Source organism: Carya illinoinensis, chromosome 8 (genome assembly GCF_018687715.1).
Source record: "Carya illinoinensis cultivar Pawnee chromosome 8, C.illinoinensisPawnee_v1, whole genome shotgun sequence".
NCBI lineage: Eukaryota > Viridiplantae > Streptophyta > Magnoliopsida > Fagales > Juglandaceae > Carya > Carya illinoinensis.
In genome coordinates this window covers 9,487,022-9,505,817 of record NC_056759.1, presented here as the reverse complement: position 1 = coordinate 9,505,817, position 18,796 = coordinate 9,487,022, and the positions used below count along the sequence as shown (strand labels likewise).

The 18,796-nt window shown below is 34.4% G+C and overlaps 2 protein-coding genes across 2 annotated transcripts; one reads left to right on the top strand and one right to left on the bottom strand.

The window, feature by feature from the left end:
- Positions 1-1,870: 1,870 nt before the first annotated feature.
- Positions 1,871-5,500, top strand: LOC122318889 (UDP-rhamnose/UDP-galactose transporter 2-like). Its single transcript, XM_043136623.1, has 5 exons — positions 1,871-2,635; positions 3,132-3,316; positions 3,626-3,826; positions 4,494-4,655; positions 4,784-5,500. The coding sequence occupies exons 1-5, from the start codon at positions 2,503-2,505 to the stop codon at positions 5,141-5,143; spliced, it is 1,041 nt and encodes a 346-aa protein (XP_042992557.1). The 5' UTR covers positions 1,871-2,502; the 3' UTR covers positions 5,144-5,500.
- A 1,591-nt stretch (positions 5,501-7,091) lies between these two features.
- LOC122318442 (probable cellulose synthase A catalytic subunit 5 [UDP-forming]) lies at positions 7,092-13,587 on the bottom strand. The gene is made up of 14 exons (XM_043135789.1): positions 12,931-13,587; positions 12,552-12,747; positions 12,193-12,392; positions 11,905-12,013; positions 11,650-11,824; positions 11,059-11,325; positions 10,619-10,964; positions 10,400-10,537; positions 10,191-10,316; positions 9,887-10,099; positions 9,487-9,763; positions 8,824-9,020; positions 8,376-8,726; positions 7,092-8,264 (listed from the first exon to the last, which is right to left on the bottom strand). Exons 1-14 carry the CDS (start codon positions 13,009-13,011, stop codon positions 7,680-7,682), a joined length of 3,261 nt encoding a protein of 1,086 aa, XP_042991723.1. The 5' UTR covers positions 13,012-13,587; the 3' UTR covers positions 7,092-7,679.
- Positions 13,588-18,796: the final 5,209 nt, after the last annotated feature.

The window sequence follows — 18,796 nt, the reverse complement described above, 5'->3', positions numbered from 1 at the left end:
ATGTTCATAGATTGATAGCTAACTGTCCAGTTCGTTAAAACTAATAGACAGATATTTATGTATTAATTAATAATTCTCAGAAATATAACTATAAAAAAAATGCATTTTATTTAAACTTTTAAGTAAAAATATTATTTATTTGAAGTGAGAATGAAATGAATTGAATAGGTCCTGAAGGAGATACCAGGATCTGAGAGGATGCGGTGAGAAACATGAACACGTGAGGAAGGGGACAAATAAAAGGAGGTGGCGTCAATTTGTCTTATTAAAATCATGACAGAATTGTATTATATAAATTCGAATGAAAACGATATCTATAATCAATTACACAAATACAATTCCTGACAGAAGAGCGGACAGTGCCGGTGCCAGCCTGACTGCCTGCCACGTGGACTAAAATCCCGGTGGGCACAAGACAGATCAATTCTCGACATTAATTTCATTTTCACGACATGCTTCCCAATATATTATTCTATGCATCATTTCTATACAATATATTATATATATATTTTTTATTTTTTAATAAATATATAATATACAGATAATAAATAAAAGAATCTAATTAATTTAATAAGAATGAAAAAATTAAAATGTATAAAATATATAATATAGAGATGATAAATAGCAAAGTCTTAAAATTTTTAACATCTATATTATTGTGTAATATTAAAAAAGAAATATCACAATAATATTTAATAAAAATAAACGCTCAAATTAACTTAATTCGAGATGGTATATTAGATTGTAAAGTTATTTTTATTATAAAATAAATTTAATATATCATATAAAATTATGTTAATTTATAAATTTATTTTTATAAAATATTTTTATAATTGCATAACCTTTCATATTTATATTATTGTAAGATTGCGTTAGTACAAAATAGAAAAACATAATTATTTTAGAGTAATATTACCAAGTTCTTGTCTTATTATATAAATATGACACTTTTTACCACTGTGAATCTTTTTAAAAAATAATTAAAAATAAAAGGGTAATATTAGTGATGAAAGTATAGTATGTAAATTTAATTTAATTTTTTTTTCTTTTTTATTTTAGTTGATGGGGACAAATATTTACATTAATAATGTGTGAATAAATAGGAATAACGACAGGTTTTTTTTAATAGTCGAATTTCAAAGAAACATGAGTGATTAACTTGAAAGGGAAAAAAAATAATTTAATATTCAAGAGGAAACACCGAAAAAAGAGTGGCTCTACAATAACGACTAGGAGCTCGGTTCCCGCTAGTGCATTATATATATATATATATATATATATTTTCATATGTATTTTTTTAATATTTAAAAAAATCACAATATTTTTTAAAAATATTTCTTTAATCATGAAGAAAAAAAATTAAAAAAAAAATCTCAACTACAGCTCCCAGTAGGAAGAATAGCATTTTTCATAGAAAAATAAAAAATAAAAAAGCACAAGTATTATTACCATGGTAAGTGTGGATTATCAAACATTTTGTTTAGATGTTCATCTCTAATTATTTATAAATTATAATAAAATAATTTATGAATAATAATAAAAATTATTTATATTTATAAATATTAGTAAAGTAAATATTATTAAAGTAATTAGAAGTAGACAGTATTAATACCATTTTATAGGAAGGGTAGTGATAGGCTTACTACCTTATTACTATCCATCCACAACTCAAGTATATTACAAATTTTTTTATTTTTATTTTATTTTTTTAAGTATTTTTTTAACATTTTTAATCATTAAAAAAAATTTAAAAAATATAATTTTATTAATACTCATTTTCTTAATTATTAAGTAAAATAAAAAATTAAAAAAAAAATTAAATATAAAAAGAGTAATAAATAAGTGGTAATGGAGAAGTAAGTATACCATTTTCCTTACAGGAAATACAGAAGGCGTATGAATGGCGTCGGCAAGACAGCGAAAGGGGTAGGGACTAGGGAGTAGAGGGCTGCGTGCGATCGATCGTGCGTGCTTCCTGCCGACTGTCGCCTAACGCACAATGGGTTTGGAACATGGAGGGTAGGAACTAGGAAGTGTGAAAAGTGAGAAAAAAAAGCTGTGAAACGGCCCCTCATCCCGGATTTCCCCCCACGGTTTCCACCCCCTTGCTTGCTTGCTTCCTTCCTTCCTTCCTTCTTTTATTTCTTTTTTTAAATGTACACAGTATTTTCTTTTTGGGTATAATTTGAAGATTCTACCCCGAAGATACTTTGATTGTTATCATTATTATTACTATTTCGTTTTTAATTTTGAAATTTCAATCGGAAGAGAGAGAGGGAGAGGGGCAGAGCAAAGAAGAGGGAGAAGTAAATTTGGTACCAATATCATTATCCTCCTGTCATAATAATCAATCATCTTCTTTTTCCTCACCCAGTTTCGGTGGTCTGTCTTCGATCTGCTTTTTTGTATTTTATTTAGCGGATCTTCGTTCGCTTCCTTCTCTCCCCGTACGTACAGCTTTTTGTGATTAATTTGAGAGAAGGAAGGAAAGAAAACGACAGAATGATGGACAATGAGAAGAAGTTGTCGCCAGTTTCCGATGTCGGAGCTTGGGCCATGAACGTAGTTAGTTCCGTCGGTATTATTATGGCCAACAAGCAGCTCATGTCTTCCCACGGCTATGCTTTTAGCTTCGGTTACTCTCTATTTCTCTCTTTGTCTCTCTCTGAATATTTTTCGCTTGTATTTTTCTTTTATTTTTCCGATGTTTTAGATCTCAGATCTCCAACCCCTTTCCTTGCCTTTCCCTCGCGTTCTTCTTGGTTTTCACGCCCTGGCATGTTTCTCGTGCTAATCTACTTTTCTCTCTCGCTCTTTATCAACGAAAAATTAAATACAATGACGATCCCTTTCATTTCTTTCTCGACTTTGCTTACGCTAGATCTCCTGTTTGTTTGTTTGTTTTGGAGTGTCGCGTGTTTCTTTCAGTTGAATTTCAATTTGTTTGCAACCTGATTTTGCAACCAGTTCTAAAAATCTACGGTTTCAGAACGCCAGGGTCTTTTGTTTTAACCCAGAGAAGAGAACATGACCACCATTCCTACAATTGCGATGTGATTAGTACCACTTAAAAGGATTTTTTACGTCTTGCTAGTTAATATTTACCTCTATCACGTGTTGGGGTTTTTCAGCGACGACTTTAACTGGGTTCCACTTCGCCGTCACCGCACTGGTTGGTCTGGTCTCAAATGCCACTGGTTTTTCTGCATCAAAGCATGTTCCTATGTGGGAGCTTCTCTGGTTCTCAATTGTTGCCAATATGTCTATCACGGGGATGAACTTGAGCCTCATGCTCAACTCAGTCGGATTCTACCAGGTATGGATTGTCAACCCTTTTCTCTTTAAGATCTTCATTCTGTAACAGCTTACTTGTCTTTTGTGTACATCAGCTCTTTGATCTAAAATAATTCTAATCAATCTGGACAAGCCATGACTAACCAAGAGAGTTTGTCATCGTTTATTTTCTTTTGTATCCGTAGTCTATTCAGAAGAGTGTATTGAAGACATAGGATGTTGTATTGATTTTGGGGTAGTAAGTCTACCGCATCTTTGGATGCTTTTCTCACCATTGCCCGGCCAGTTTTCTTCCTTTTGTTACCTAATAATCTCTTTGTTTATGCTGCAGATTTCAAAACTTAGCATGATTCCAGTGGTATGCGTGATGGAGTGGATACTCCACAGCAAGCGGTACTCAAGGGAGGTCAAGATGTCTGTTGTTGTTGTAGTCATTGGTGTGGGTGTTTGCACTGTCACTGATGTGAAAGTTAATGCCAAGGGTTTTATATGTGCCTGTGTTGCAGTTTTGTCAACATCTTTGCAGCAAATTGTGAGTATTTTGCTAATTTCACTCAGTTTGCCTTAAATATTTAAATGTTTCTCCAAAGCTGGTAATCAATCTAACTTACTGTTCTGATTGTTTATGTTGTATCATTGGTTCTGTCCTTTTGAGCTGTCATATTTTCCTTTGTGTCTAATGTTCGATCCATATCCTGAATCGATAGTTCATGGGGTTTACTTAACTGTAGAAACTTTTTTCTTTTTCAAATTGAATTTAAGACTATAAATCAGATTACCTTAAGGCGTCCTGTTACCTGATGAATTGTCAAGTATTGCTTTCTTTCCATAAAAGTCTAATATTTAATCTGGGAGTGGAAGATATTGGTTAGATGCTGTTGACTATACAGTTAAAAGATAAGAACATGACTAGGTTACGGGCAAGAACTTATTTTTGAAATTACTTATATTAGAGAGAGAGAGAGAGAGAGAGAGAGAGAGCGTATCTGGACTTGTATAATTTGTTCTGTCAGCACTTTACATTGAAAAATTAGATGAAAGGAATCCATCATAATGATTTCTTTTTGGGCTATGAAACTTATTATATAGAGATACATCTATAGTTCAATAGTCTTTGTGGACATCAACACTACTTCATGTTTAAAACAAACCACTATCATGTTCTCTGATTTTTTTCGTCTTTTTGTTTGGTGGAACAGACAATAGGTTCCCTGCAGAAGAAGTACTCGATTGGGTCTTTTGAATTGCTGAGTAAGACGGCCCCTATTCAAGCTGTCTCTCTCCTTCTTTTTGGCCCATTTATTGACTACTACCTTAGTGGCAAATTTATAATATACTATCAGATGTCTTCCGGTGCCATCGTGAGTACTCTTTACTTTTTTAAATTACAGTAGTCTAATTGTCTAATTACTCCTGTATGTCTTCATGTATATATCTTTGAAAGAAAGATCTTTTAACGTGTCTAATGACATGGCATTAATGTGTGCAGTTATTCATACTTCTTTCATGCTCCCTAGCAGTGTTCTGTAATGTGAGCCAGTACCTTTGCATTGGGCGCTTTTCAGCTGTTTCCTTCCAGGTTTTAGGTCACATGAAAACAGTTTGTGTCCTCACACTGGGATGGCTACTCTTCGATTCCATGATGACTATGAAGAACATCATGGGGATGTTCATTGCCGTCCTTGGCATGATAATTTATAGTTGGGCCGTGGAGCTTGAAAAGCAGTCAAATATGAAGGCACTTCCCCATTCGAAAACCAGCATGACAGAAGAGGAAATCAGACTTTTGAAGGACGGGTTACAAAATATTCCTGTGAAGGATGTTGAACTTGGCGAGTCTAAAGAATAGCTTGGCCTAGTTTTGGCCAGTAAAGAGGAAGGGGGAGAGGATATTTCATTGGGGGAGGAGGATAAGAGTTTATTTATGGGGTAGGGAATACAGTTATTCTTATGCGTTTCAATTCATTTTAGTATGTATTTTTTTACCCTTTCTGGCGGCAAGACTCGAGAGTTCATCTGCCGACCATCACTCACATCCATCTTAGAAATTGGCTTATGTTCCTCTATTTATTTCTTCGGGTCTTCTAAATTATTTCTTGTTGTACCTGTATGTGCTTAAGATCTGGAGATAAATTCGTCATGAGACATTTGAAAGTGTACAATCCATATCTTAATTGGATGCACATAATCAATCTGTTCAGTATCACCTTCTATCTATCTATCTATCTATTCTTTGTCGTGGTGAGTAGCAAAGATGATTTTGTGGAAAAGAGGAGCCTGGGATTCTTGAGACTTTTTAAAGCTTCCCCTGTAATTTTTGGTTTAAAAATAATTGCAGAAAGCAGAAAACCAGAAGGAAAAAGAAAGAAAGAAGGAAAGCTAATTACTTTACTCATTGTATTTCAATAATTTATCAAATGGTTCTTTCCTTCCGTCACTCGTGAGGCCGTAATCATTTTTTGAAAAAAAGAAAATAAATACGGCGTCCATTTCACTTTTTTTTAAAACGATTGCATGGTGTTAATGTACTCTATGACTATACGCTTATCACAAAGAATATATCACTCGCACCTAAATTTTTGATAATAATAATAAGAAAAAAAAACTAATATTCAAAGTTTTTTTTTTTTTTTTAAAGCACCATCTGAAGAAAACTGAGATGTCGATTGTTGAGTATTGAACTATTTCCTTTTTTTTGTATGATCATTGTCATGCATCATTGATTGTAATTTTGGATTTCTTGGAAAATGACGTGAAGAATGCCTCTTCCACTCACAAAAGAAGCCAACATCCTTTCTAATTTTCCTCGAGGATAGGGCGGTGATGTCTTGGCAACTGAATGGATCTTTGAAATAATGATAAGAACCTTAGAAAGTGCAGAATATTTTATGACATCTAATTGAAACTAATATTTTATTTATGTTACAATGTCGTTTTCCATCTTTTTGAAAAGCTCTAATTGATTTACTTGAGGGGTAACGCCATGATTAAATGATCAACCCTTTAATTATATCTTTGGGATACTTTCACTCACTTGATAAGGATCCTCACAAATCAACAACTTTTAAATCCAAAAGGAATGATGTGCACTTCATACCAAATCCAACATCAGACATCTAAAGTTTTTGTTTGGGGAATGAAATTTGATATCCATTTTCGATATTCTTTCTAGATGTAATTGTTGTGTTTATAGGGGTGAGTGTTGATTCCCTTGGTTAGTGATCTAGTTCTGCTGGTTGAACTAACTGACCGGTTGACGAAATCCAATCGCCGACCACCCAATATAGCCAAATTGGGCAGAACAAATAGAAGTTTGTCAATTTTGATTTGGTTGATACATTGGAAAAAAATCACCATTCCAACACCCATAGGTCATTGATCCTACTAAAATCATTGAAAATCCCATTTTGTACATCCAATCCTTTTATATCTAAACCATCAATTTAGACCCCCAAACCACTACATTCCATCAACTTGCACCCTCGGTCTCCCTCATCCATTAACTCAGCAAAACTGTAAACTGACGATAATATACGACTTTGACTAACATAATTCTGCCACTTCATTAAGAATAATTTTAGTTTTATTTAACTACCCTCCATTAGATATAAAGTTAGAAAACAGTAATATAAGAGTTGTAAATTTATCATTTTCCTTGCTTGAAATTAAAAAAAATGTCCTTCGAGTGAAACATTTTCGGCCCATGATCGGGGCGGCATATAACCGAAGAGCATGCATGGCAAACATTTGTGGTGAAAGACATGCAAAGAACATTATGATCGCATAAGAGATTTCGATTGAACACAAAATGACAACTTTTGAGTTTTTTTCTTATACTTTGATGGTTCCATAACACAGCTACATTTAGAGGCAACGGTAACAAAAATGGCGAAATGAATAAGATCCAGCATGCAGAAAACTGTCCCAGAAGTTTTAAGTTTTGGCTTTGTAGTTACAACTTACAAGCAGCACGACATGGCCACTTTTATTGAGAATCAAATGAAAAGAGAAAAAAGGAAGCGAAAGTGACCCGTGTGAATAAATAATACACAGCAGCTGTAGTGTGAATTGCAGTACCTCTTCCTGTATAAATCAAACTGAATATAAAGAATGAAAGGAGAACACTGCTGTAGCTGGTTTACAACAGTCCTCCCCACCACCAATCAACAGAGCCAAGCTCATCTTTGACCTGCTGGGTATTTCCCTCAAATGAAGAGAAGGAACGAGGAGTTGAAACGAGGCATCCATATCCATACACACAAGTAATCTACAGCTCGCAGACCCCATCACACCAAACATATTTTCTTGGTTGTATCATCAATCCAAAAGATAAATTTCTTTGAACTATCTTCGACCATTACCGGTCCAAGGAGCAAATGCTCTGGCTAGTTACAGTCCAATCCACATTCTTCTAAAAGTGGACCATCTGACTTGGCCAAGAACGGATCGATTCGAACCCACAAGAGGGAGAAGATGGAAGCAAGCAAAATTGACCAGACAATGATAATCGTGGGAGTCCTGTTCTGCCTGCCTAGCAGACCCTTTAGGAAAGGATAGAGATGAACAATCACCCAGAAGGCAAAGAAGAGCTTTCCAAAGAGAGGCCCCCACGACTCATACCCATTATTTATTGCATTGGAGACTCCTGCAACCACACCGATCAGGTTTATTATTAGCAGGGTTGTTGGTGGAATGAGCAAGGTGGTCCACTTAAATGCATACAGCTCTGAGAATGCTTCATCATCCCCTGCTTTTGATGTCACAGTGAAGTTCGTATCCACACCAGCTAAAACCTTTAAGAGCCCCTGGAATACAGCAAATAAATGTGCTGAAACTCCTCCAATCACCCAAAACTGCTCATTTCTCCACCACTCATCAATACCAACTCCACTCCATCTCATTTCCAGTATACCCGTTGCAAAGATACAAATAAAAAGAGACAGAAACCACAAACTAGCAACGTTGCTGAGCTGCAATATGAACAGAAATAATTAATTTGCTGCATATATTCTCGAGGGCATGTTATTTAACATCATAACAAGATCAATTCCTCTAAAAAATCAAACATGTAGGACTCATACCTCAGGAGTAATGAATTTTCCTGTGAGCAGGCACACAGCAGGTAGAGTACAATAAGCAAGCAGAGGAATTGATGTCCATGGATATATAGTTGCATTTATATAAGACAGGCGCTCTAACCACTTCAAACCTCCTCCATATCCATACCAGAGAGGACAGTGCCTGCTCAAAAATATTTCAACAGAACCAAGTGCCCATCGAAGGACTTGATGTAGACGATCAGAAAGATTAATGGGAGCAGATCCTTTAAATGCAGGCCTATCAGGGATACAATATATTGATCGCCATCCATGGCAGTGCATTTTAAAACCTGTCAATATATCTTCTGTAACCGAACCGTAGATCCAGCCGACCTGGATTGTAAGAAAATCTCAGTTGAGACAAATTCAAAGGCCAAAGGGATAATGTCAATTGAAAATGAAAGCACATGAATCCAAACTCTGCCATTACCTCTTTTCCCCATTCAGTTTTATCTTCATAGCCACAACTGATGACATGGATGGCTTCCTTAAGCAGAGACGCTGGGCTAGCACTTTTCAGTGTCCCACCGTCCTCTAGCAGAGTAGATGCAACAAACACAGAAGATTGTCCAAACTTCTTTTCCAACTTCTGCCCAGGCATCAGAATAAATTTTTCTCCTTCAACTCCTGCATACCATCTCTTCCAAGTTATATCTAGCAAGATAATTGAGCCTGATGTACACTACTCATAAATAAAAAATAAAGTATCGAGCCTGATGTACAGTAACATGATAATTAATCTTTGGAGAATCTATTGTGATAGATATATTAAACGTGACCAAGAAAATTCACCCATTACTTGGGCAAAGGATACAGAACGTTTCATTAAACCTTTAATCTCACCCTGACACAAAAAGAGGCAGGTTGCACATGCTACTCTTCTATTATGTCCATCCAAGACCTTACTATTTCAGAAAGAGTGAATATGGATAGGGTGAAAGATTGTCCTTTGCTTTGCACCTTAGAATCAGGTGAAGCATTTTGGTAGAGCTTAGCTACACCAACTGGTCATGTGCTACAGAGAGGCTAAAACAATAGTATGCAGTGGGCACTGGGTGGCAAGGTGAGACCTAATTTTAATAAGCTAAATTACCTTCAATGCCCTCTTCAATACCCTCCAAAGCGCACACAGGTGCAGATGCTCCCAAACTAGAGTTTTTCTTCTTCATATCAGATTTAGGTTTGTTAGTCTTCTTCTTCTTCCTTTTCCCAGAACAGCAACAGCACCACTTAGGCAAACAGTTGCATGTCCTTGTTGGTGGCTTCTTTACTTTAGGAGCATCAAAACCATAGAATGCCTGCCTTCTGAAGACACAACCAGTCCCAACATATATTGGTCCTTGGATGCCATCCAAACCTTTCATGTTAATCTGAAATGAAAGACTTGTGCATTAGTTTTTGCATAAGTAGATGAACAAAGAAGACTGTGTGCTTACATGTTAAACTGCAGATGAAATAGATTCAGTACGAATGTTTATAAAGTGGATGCTTACATCAAAGAATACAGTGTTCCTGTTAGCGTATCGATCATGCCTGTCAATACCATCAAACCTTTGTGGGAACTGTACGTAGCACACCCTCTTTCCCAGTAACGGATCCATCATGAAACACATTGCCTCTCTAAGAGCCTTACTATTGTTGAAGTAGTGATCACAATCCAAGTTCAACAGATAAGGAGCATTTGTCAGCACAGCAGAGACTCTGACCTGTTTGACAAATACAGATCAAATTGTAACCAACCAAGGGATTGACCAAAAGGTGCATGGTGTCGAGAGAAGGCTTATTTCAGAATATTACCAAAGCATTCATTGCTCCAGCCTTTTTGTGGTGATTAAACCCAGGTCTCTTTTCTCTAGAAACATATACCAGGCGTGGTAATTCATTTCCATCCGTGTCATGCCCTCCGCTTTGGCCAAGAAACACCTATGAAGGATTGCACACACGCTTTAATACCAGAATAGGTCATAATGATAATTGTACCATACGAAAAACTAAAACTCAGGAACCTGAATCATCCCAGGATGATCCCGGACATTATTCCCAGGCCACAGAGTCCCATCCTGCATTGTCCACCCTTCTTCTGGGACCTTTTGGGCCTTGGCAACCAAAGCATTGATTCGAACTTTAAACTCTTCATACTCTCTCTACAATGTGAATGAGTGAAAGATTAAACATTTGCTTGGCAAGGAGTAACAGGATAAACTCAATGTGTCACAACTTATTACCTTCATTGCTCTCCGCTCCTTTACAAATGATGCAAGCACCTTATCTTTAAGGTAATCCATCTTTTGAGCAAAGTACCATTCTGGCGCCCGTGGCTCAATGTTGAATTTCTTACAGAAAGGAACCCACTTCTTTGCAAACTCGGATGTTTCTGACAATGCCTCAAATGTCAGCATAGCAGCACCATCATCAGAAACATAACATGAGATCTTGTCAATAGGGTAGTCCACAGCAAGGATGGAAAGAACCGTGTTTGCTGTCACCAGAGGAGGTTCTTTTAATGGATCAACAGTACTCACAAATATGTCAACCGGAGAAAGTTGAGAAGGTTGGCCTTCCTTCTCATACCTGACACACACAAAGGACATTAGGGATGCAAATAGTGCCAAAAACTAGGACCATAATAATAGTTGCATGAGTAAAAAGTGGTCAGTTTCCTTACCTAAGTGACAACCTATCAAGATAAGTTTCCCTGTCAATAGGGAGCCACTTTGGGAATTGATCAAGAATCCACGAAATTCCAAACCAGATCTCACATATTACAGATATAAGCCACAATGCATAAGCATCTTTTACAGGATTCATAACTCGATAATGGAAGAAGAATCCAAGAACAACAAGTCGGATTATGATGATCATCCGGTAAGGGTTGATTTGGCTTGATGAAATAGGCATCTTCCTAGACAATGGTTGTCTTGCCTCGTCCATGCTGATCCACAAGCAACAAACCATTAACTCCCACAATTAGCAGTCCTTGGCGTGTTAGCTATTTAAAACTAAAATATAGTGCAAGTCTAAGAGGATTAAATGTAATGCATTCATTTTAAACATCAACATTCAAATTTGAAAAGATCAGCGTCCTCAAAATTTAGCACTGGGCTAGAGCTCATTAGAGTTACAGAACCTTTTTTTCCTTTTTTTTTCATTTGCAGAGTTTTAAAGTACTTGTGGCCAAGTGATTATATCAGAAAATGTGTGATGCTAATTCTCTTCAATTAGATTAGAAAGGAACAAAGTTTCACGGGGCACGTACAGTGGTAGATCGGGGTCATCCCCATCAGGGTCCCAATCTTTGCCGGAATTTTCCTTCTTCATCATCTGCAACTTGTCTTGTTTTTGTTTCCAGCTCTCCATCCTTTCCTTCCAAGCAATACTGCCATATCCATAAGCAGCCAAATCTTTGGAAGGATCCATGGACCTGGGTTGCACTGCTAATTGGGAAAAATATTACGAAGAAAGGTCAAGCTTCAAGTCAAGTTATGGGAGAGTAAAGCTGATTGGGAATTACCTGGGAGGGCATGATCCGAGAAAGGAAGAGGATGGATCCGTTTGCCTCCGCCAACACCACCGGGGAATGAAGGAACCAAAGCATGTTGTTCAGGAGGAATATCATCAACCTGCACCGACAATTCTCTACAAGCATTAGAGCGAGAACGCATAGCACATAAGGAAATTGAATTCAAGTGAAGTCAATAAGTAATGGGGTGATAATGAAAGAAAGACAAAAGGTGAGGAGAAATTGAGAGTTTGAAGAACGAAGAGGGACAAGGAGAGAGTTGGTAATAGTAATAGGTACCATTTGACCGTTGGTAAGGAGAGGAACTAGGGGTGTAGAATGAAGGCCATGATGGAGATCAGAGTCGGAGGCACGGCCATAGTGAAGCATCGCATCGGCGGCAAAGGCATGGTCCTGTCTATTCCTCGCATCGAAATTGAATTCATTCTCGACGTCATCGATATCATCTTCCTCTTCATCCCCCTCGACTCTGGCACACCCTGCAATGTATGCCGCCCATTAAACAAATTATGCTACAAAATAGAAAAAAGTAACAGCAAATTTTCTAGAGGGGCTTTTTTTTTTTCTTTTTTGTTTTTTTTTGTGGGGGGGGGGGGGGGGGAGAGAGAGAGAGAGAGAGAGAGAGAGAGAGAGAGAACCCTTGAGACGCTTGAATCTGGTTTTGCACTGAGGGCAGACTTGGTTTCCTTCTTTGCGCTCATACTCGTAGCAAGTTCTACAGATGGGAAAGGCGCACTCGTTGCAGGCCACGAACAGCTCTCCGTCAACAGTTAGTCCTACGTCGTCTCCGCATATCTGGCAAATTTGTCCACTTAACTGTTGCAATGGCCTCGGCTGCACCACCACAAAAAGAAAAATCCATGTTTTAAAGTCTCTATCATCTTTCTTTCTCTTGCAAAAAGTGTGTTTCGTTCTTGAATTTCAACACTCAAAACAAAAGGCATAACGACTGAAAATAGTCCTATGTTAGATTGGGATAACCCAAAACCAGAAGAAGACGAAGACACAGGAGCTTACGCCAGATTCACCGTCACGGCGGATGACAACGAGTTCGTTCCGGTTGTGAGAGCCCGCCACTAATCCCGCACTCGCCTCCATTCTCGCTCTCACAAATCTCTAGCTGCTTATTTATTAAAGGACACCCAGATCTGTCCACGCTGCGATCTAATTCTTTGGACACTAGACTTGAGACTTGGGAGGAATCAAACCCATCAGACAGGGAGCAACAAATGGCATTTTCCCAGCAAGCAACCAAAAGAATGGTGGGGGGGGGGGGGGGGGGGTTAAAAGAGAGGCAGACCCAGTATCAGTGAAGCTACTCCCTAATCTGCACACCACCTGCCATTGATGTCCAAGTAAAGAAGCTTTCTTTTTACTTCCTCTCCAAGAGTAGAGCAGTCTCAGATTTCCTCAAACACGAAAAGTGCCACAGCTTCTTGCCTTTTTGTGGCCCTGTCTCTTTCTCTCTCTTATCATTCCTTGCTTCCCATCTCAATCAATATCAACAGCTCCTTCCCTTCTCCCCTTGAAAATAGAAAATAAAAACAGTGTCTTGTTCTTCCTCTCCTCCAACTCCAATTATTCGTACAAAAATCTTATTTTCTTATTTTAATCATTCGATTATAATACGCTCAAATAATCAATAAAGACACCCAGCTCATTAATTACTCCACAACTGTCTCTCTCTCTCTCTCTCTCTCTCTCTCTCCCTCTCTGAGAGTCAGCAAACCTTGTTTGTGCCACTCATTGCTGCTTTAGCATTTTCCTCTCTTTCCACCCTCTTTTCTCATGGAACACCTCCGCCGACACTCCTATAATACGCCAATTAACGCGAATACATTGCATTTAACACTGACAACTAATAAGATTTCCAGAACAAAGACCGTCATAAGGTTTTTTTTTTTTTTTAAGTTAAAAAGTAAGAACAGAACATTATTCCAGGAGCCAGGCTGTTCGGTTCATTCTTTGGAAATATCTCCCTGCCTCCCTGGTCTCAGTTAAACTACAATCCGACCAAATCTGATCCGCTCTGAACAAAAGTAACAAAAGTGTCCCGTTTCACATCTCATTTCTTTTTATAATTTCAGAATATAATATGGAGAAAAATAAAAATAATAATACATTTTGTCCAAAATTAACGGTTCAATGGTAAAACAGTGAATAATAATCCTTGCGGGATAATGATTATAGTCTATTTGTTTACTACTTTATTATCCTCTTATCATTCCATTACTATTTTAAAAGTTTTTGTTATTATTTTTTAAATATTTTTAGATTATATAAATTATTTTTCTTAATAATAAATATAAATTTTTTGTATAATAGGCTGTAAATTAATTGCGTTGGTGTTATTATTTTGAAGTTATAAAAGAATTAGATTAAAGAGATATTATAATTATGAGAAATACATTTTGCATTCGATAGATGCAGTTGGCGTGCAGTCGACTGTAAAAATGTAAATTAATATAAAACTTATATATTTTTTTTATTCATATAGGTCCTCTGAATATAAAAATTTATAATTTTATTTATTTATTTCATATAACCGATTGTATGTTAAGTGTATTTATCAATTGTATGTAACAAAATCTAATTATTAGAGAGAGAGAGGCTGCAGATGTGGACATAGACGGTCACGTTCCCAAACGCCAACTGTTCGTAATAGCTGTATTCTCGGACCCCCCAGAGGGGGGCGACCACGTGTTTCTCTCTCCACAATTGTTCTGTAATCTCTCTACTTTATTAGAGACTCTGGGGGGGACTTTTTTGACTTTTTGTTGTTTACTATTTTCCATTCTTTTCTCCTTCCGGTAAAAAGTAAAAACTGCCCCAAACATCCTTAAAAAATAAACACCCATTTACATTGCATTTACATATTAAGTTAAAGATTAATTTTTATAAATAATAATAAATTAAAATAATATAGTGAGTTATGTAAAATTTATCTAAAATAAATTTAGATATATTCAGATATTAAGATAAATTTAATACTATTTATAAAAAATTAAAAAAAATTATGAATTTCATATATAAGAAGATTTTAAATTCAGATGAATTTCGTAATTTAAGAATTGTATATTTTAATATTAGATTTAACTTAAAATTAGATTAAACTTGATCTCAATGCATTTTAATAATCAAACTAGCCCTTAGCTTGGAGCCTTTGAGTCAATCATTACTCTTCATCATAAATCATTTTATCAAAAACTAATTTTATTTAAACTTTTTATAATTTACTGTTCACATCATATAATTTAATTTAAAAATTTAAATTTTACAAATCAAATTATATCACGTGCATTTACAGTCAAATCAGCACGACTTCTTCCAATGGAAAAATATTGGAGGGTTAACTACTATGCTTTCATTTGTTTAGACTTCTTCTAAAGTTCTATTGATTTTTGTAGTGTATGATATAAATTATAAGAGTTATTTAAGATTTTCGGTTTTTTTATTTTCATTCCTATAAAATAAAAGCATGATTGAAAGAGTAATTTTCCCAAAATCATAAAAATCTATGCAAGGGTAATTGGCTTTACAACTGAGATTTCTAGGAAATTTTGTTTGATACTAAATGCATAATAAATATTATAGAATTTATCTTTTATTCGCATGATTCGATTAGCTAATTAAACATCCCCTTCGGCTCATAATTCCACAGGGCTTATGATTATGGAAAATGATGTATGCACAACATTTTTTTATAATTATGTTTTAAATGAAAGATAATTCTGTAAAACACTTTATAAAAATACTACCATTTTATAAAGGTATATTTATCTTATAACATTGTTGTGAAATATATTATATGCATATCATTACTTTATCATTACACATAGCAAATAGTCTTTAGTTTTATTGACCTAAAATCTTGCTATCTCTAAAGGAAAATGCCTGGGAGACGGAGAAATTGCTCCCCCAAAAATGGCTTGGTATTTGTTTTTTTTTTTTGGTTAAGGAATTGATTATTAATAAATTTATGTGTTTTTTTAAATATTTAAATATGTAAAAATAAATAAATTGATGTGATCTATCCAAACTATCGATACCAGTAGCATGACTCATTTTTAAAATCCCTAGATTCACCATGATGACTAGGGGATGATAATTTATATTCGTAAGTCGTGTCAAGTCATGGACATTTGATTATATGGGTTAACTCAAATGCAACCCGTTAAGGTAAGTAGACCATATATTCAAACCCTAATATAACTCATTTAAATAACAGATTGTATCGTGTTACCCTTTTTGATTCGTTTAATATTAATTATAAATGGGCCAATACGACACGACTTATTTTAATCTATTTCATGTAAATGGATAGAACTAATCTGCATAACTCATTGACATGATTAACATAATTTTACATAAAAGTTAAAATCTACATCTATTAGTAGTCACAATATCTATAATAAATAACAATAAGACTAACTACTAACAAAATATATCGATATTATTCACATTTTAACTTATAATAAAACTAATATTCAACAATAACAAATATGAACATGAGTCCAAAATAATAATTCTAATAATAATAAAATTATAATTTTGCAATAAAACTTAAATGTATTATTGCGAGTTGTTCCGTTTATTAATTATGTTTTAATAAGTCATTCTATTTTTATTCGAATTCATTTATATCAAACTCAAATCTATTAATTTCATATCATGTTTACGTCAGACTCATATGTTGTATCACACATTGACACTTATAATGATGATGCAAATGGACAGAACGAGCAACCCATGCCCCCGTTATAAAAATGTACCTATCCTAAGGTACTACCAGTCTACCACCGACAAAAGTGCAGACACAGTATATAATATGATAGGGTTAATTTAATCTCTATAAACTTTGCATATAGCGTATGAGTTTTAGATCGATTTTGGATCATACATGAATCAATCCTAATGGAACTCATTTAATTAAAAAAAACGTCAAACACCTTAAACCTAACCTATTAATTAAATTTATATTGAATTCATGTTGCGTTCGCAAATCATGTTAAAAGTTGTCAACCCTACACAGCAGTGCAACCATCAATCGTAATCATCACCAAACCCTAATCTTTCTTTTTCAATAGCAAGTATTTAATCTCAAGCATAAACATTTTTCTTTTCTTATTAGTTTCATCAAAGTTTGGTTGTTTTTAGCAATTTAGAAATTAAATGAACGGATGGTGTGACCGATGGTTTGATCAATTGTGTATTTTTTTTAAAAAAATTCTTAATGATTAAGTAAGTAATTATTAGTAAATTTATGTATTTTTTAATAAATTATTTAAATATGTTTAGAAAATAGATTAACAAAATTAAAAAAAAAAAAAAAAAAACTTTATGGCCATCTGTCCTACTATCTGTACCAGTAGTAGGACTCTTTATAAATAAAACACAACATAAATCTAAAGGTCGTGATCATTGACCAAGTGAAATAAATAAAAGGTTGAACACTTCAAATTGATCCGAACAAGCAACCTAGACTCTATATATTTCAAGTGGATGACTTGTCTCCTTTATATATAGTTACCAGGAAAGTTTCTTACACGTCTTTTTCTCTCTTTGGAGGTTTCATAGATAGAAATCACACACTGAATATATAAAGTAATTATATATAAAATATTAAAATACATCAACGTCGCGTAATTATTTAAAAAAATATAATTTATTATAAAAAAATTAATTTTTTTTATAAGTCTTACATTTTATTCAATTTTTTTTAAAAATTACATAATTTATAATTATAAATATCTTTTTTTCATATATATATATATAATCGGCATTTATTTATTTATTCAGTTAGCTATAGTCATTTTCTTTGGAGGGTCGCAACTAAAATGGATTCTAATTAAATTTCCTAAAATAAATTCCAGAAGTTATCTTTTTAATTATCATCCCTTGGCTGCCTTCTTGTTCGGCATCTAATAATTAGATGATAAGTAATAAATGATAAAAATCTTGCAATCACCTAATGTTAGTTAGAGAAAGATGACAAAAATAATAGTATATTATATTTATTTATATTATTATACACATAATATTTGATTAGTTCTAATCAAATGACATATCGTCCGTATCAAAACCTAATTTATAAGATAAATATAAGAATTTATATTTATAAAAAAATTATTAAAAAAAATATTTAATATTTTATCATTATTTATTATTATTATTATTTAATATTAATTAATATTTTATTATTATTATTTATAAATTATCTAAAATCACCTCACATGCTGCGGAGAACTCAAAGCCAAGTCAAAGTCGGTGAAAAGAATTGAAGTCGATGCTGTTGATAAAGCGGTATCGTTTGTATTCCTCCGTGTTCTGAACAGTCGGCAGAGACTAGAGGACAAAAGGACTTTGGTTGAGTTTGGTGGCACGTCGTTTGACCCCTCAATGTTCATAATTATTTATTTATTTTCCATCCATTAGCCTACTTCTTCATCTAACATTGTTTCTACCGAACGAATAAAATATCTCCTAAATATATTAATATAATATTAACTAATTTATATATATATATATATATTTAAAAAAAAAAAAACAGCTTGATTGGCAACAATCTGTATCGGTTGGGGTCCTTTGCTCAGGTTCTCTCTGTCTCTTAACCATATCATACGCGTAATGTAATTTAATTTTATATGTTAATTACTAAGTTTAAGGATGCAGCCAATGAGAATATTACACGTGGGTAGCACTAGCCCCCACATCATGGATAATTGTGACTTTTTCTTCTTTAATCTCTAAAGTGGAAAGCTTTAAAGTGAATTAATGCAATAGGATTTCCATCATTAAACTTCGAAGATAATGTTTAGGATAATAATAATAATAATAATTATTATTGGATAAATTATCCTGTAAAAATTGGAGGTTGTTCGTC

Bases quoted from the DNA above. Each gene is read 5' to 3' on its own strand.
- LOC122318889 (XM_043136623.1), top strand. From the start codon at position 2,503: ATGATGGACAATGAGAAGAAGTTGTCGCCAGTTTCCGATGTCGGAGCT. The intron at 3,317-3,625 runs GTATGGATTGTC...TTTATGCTGCAG, and splicing joins ACTCAGTCGGATTCTACCAG to ATTTCAAAACTTAGCATGAT. The intron at 4,656-4,783 runs GTGAGTACTCTT...TAATGTGTGCAG, and splicing joins AGATGTCTTCCGGTGCCATC to TTATTCATACTTCTTTCATG.
- LOC122318442 (XM_043135789.1), bottom strand. From the start codon at position 13,011: ATGGAGGCGAGTGCGGGATTAGTGGCGGGCTCTCACAACCGGAACGAA. The intron at 10,100-10,190 runs GTAATATTCTGA...TTTGTCAAACAG, and splicing joins CTGGAGCAATGAATGCTTTG to GTCAGAGTCTCTGCTGTGCT. The intron at 8,727-8,823 runs GTAATGGCAGAG...CTTACAATCCAG, and splicing joins AAACTGAATGGGGAAAAGAG to GTCGGCTGGATCTACGGTTC.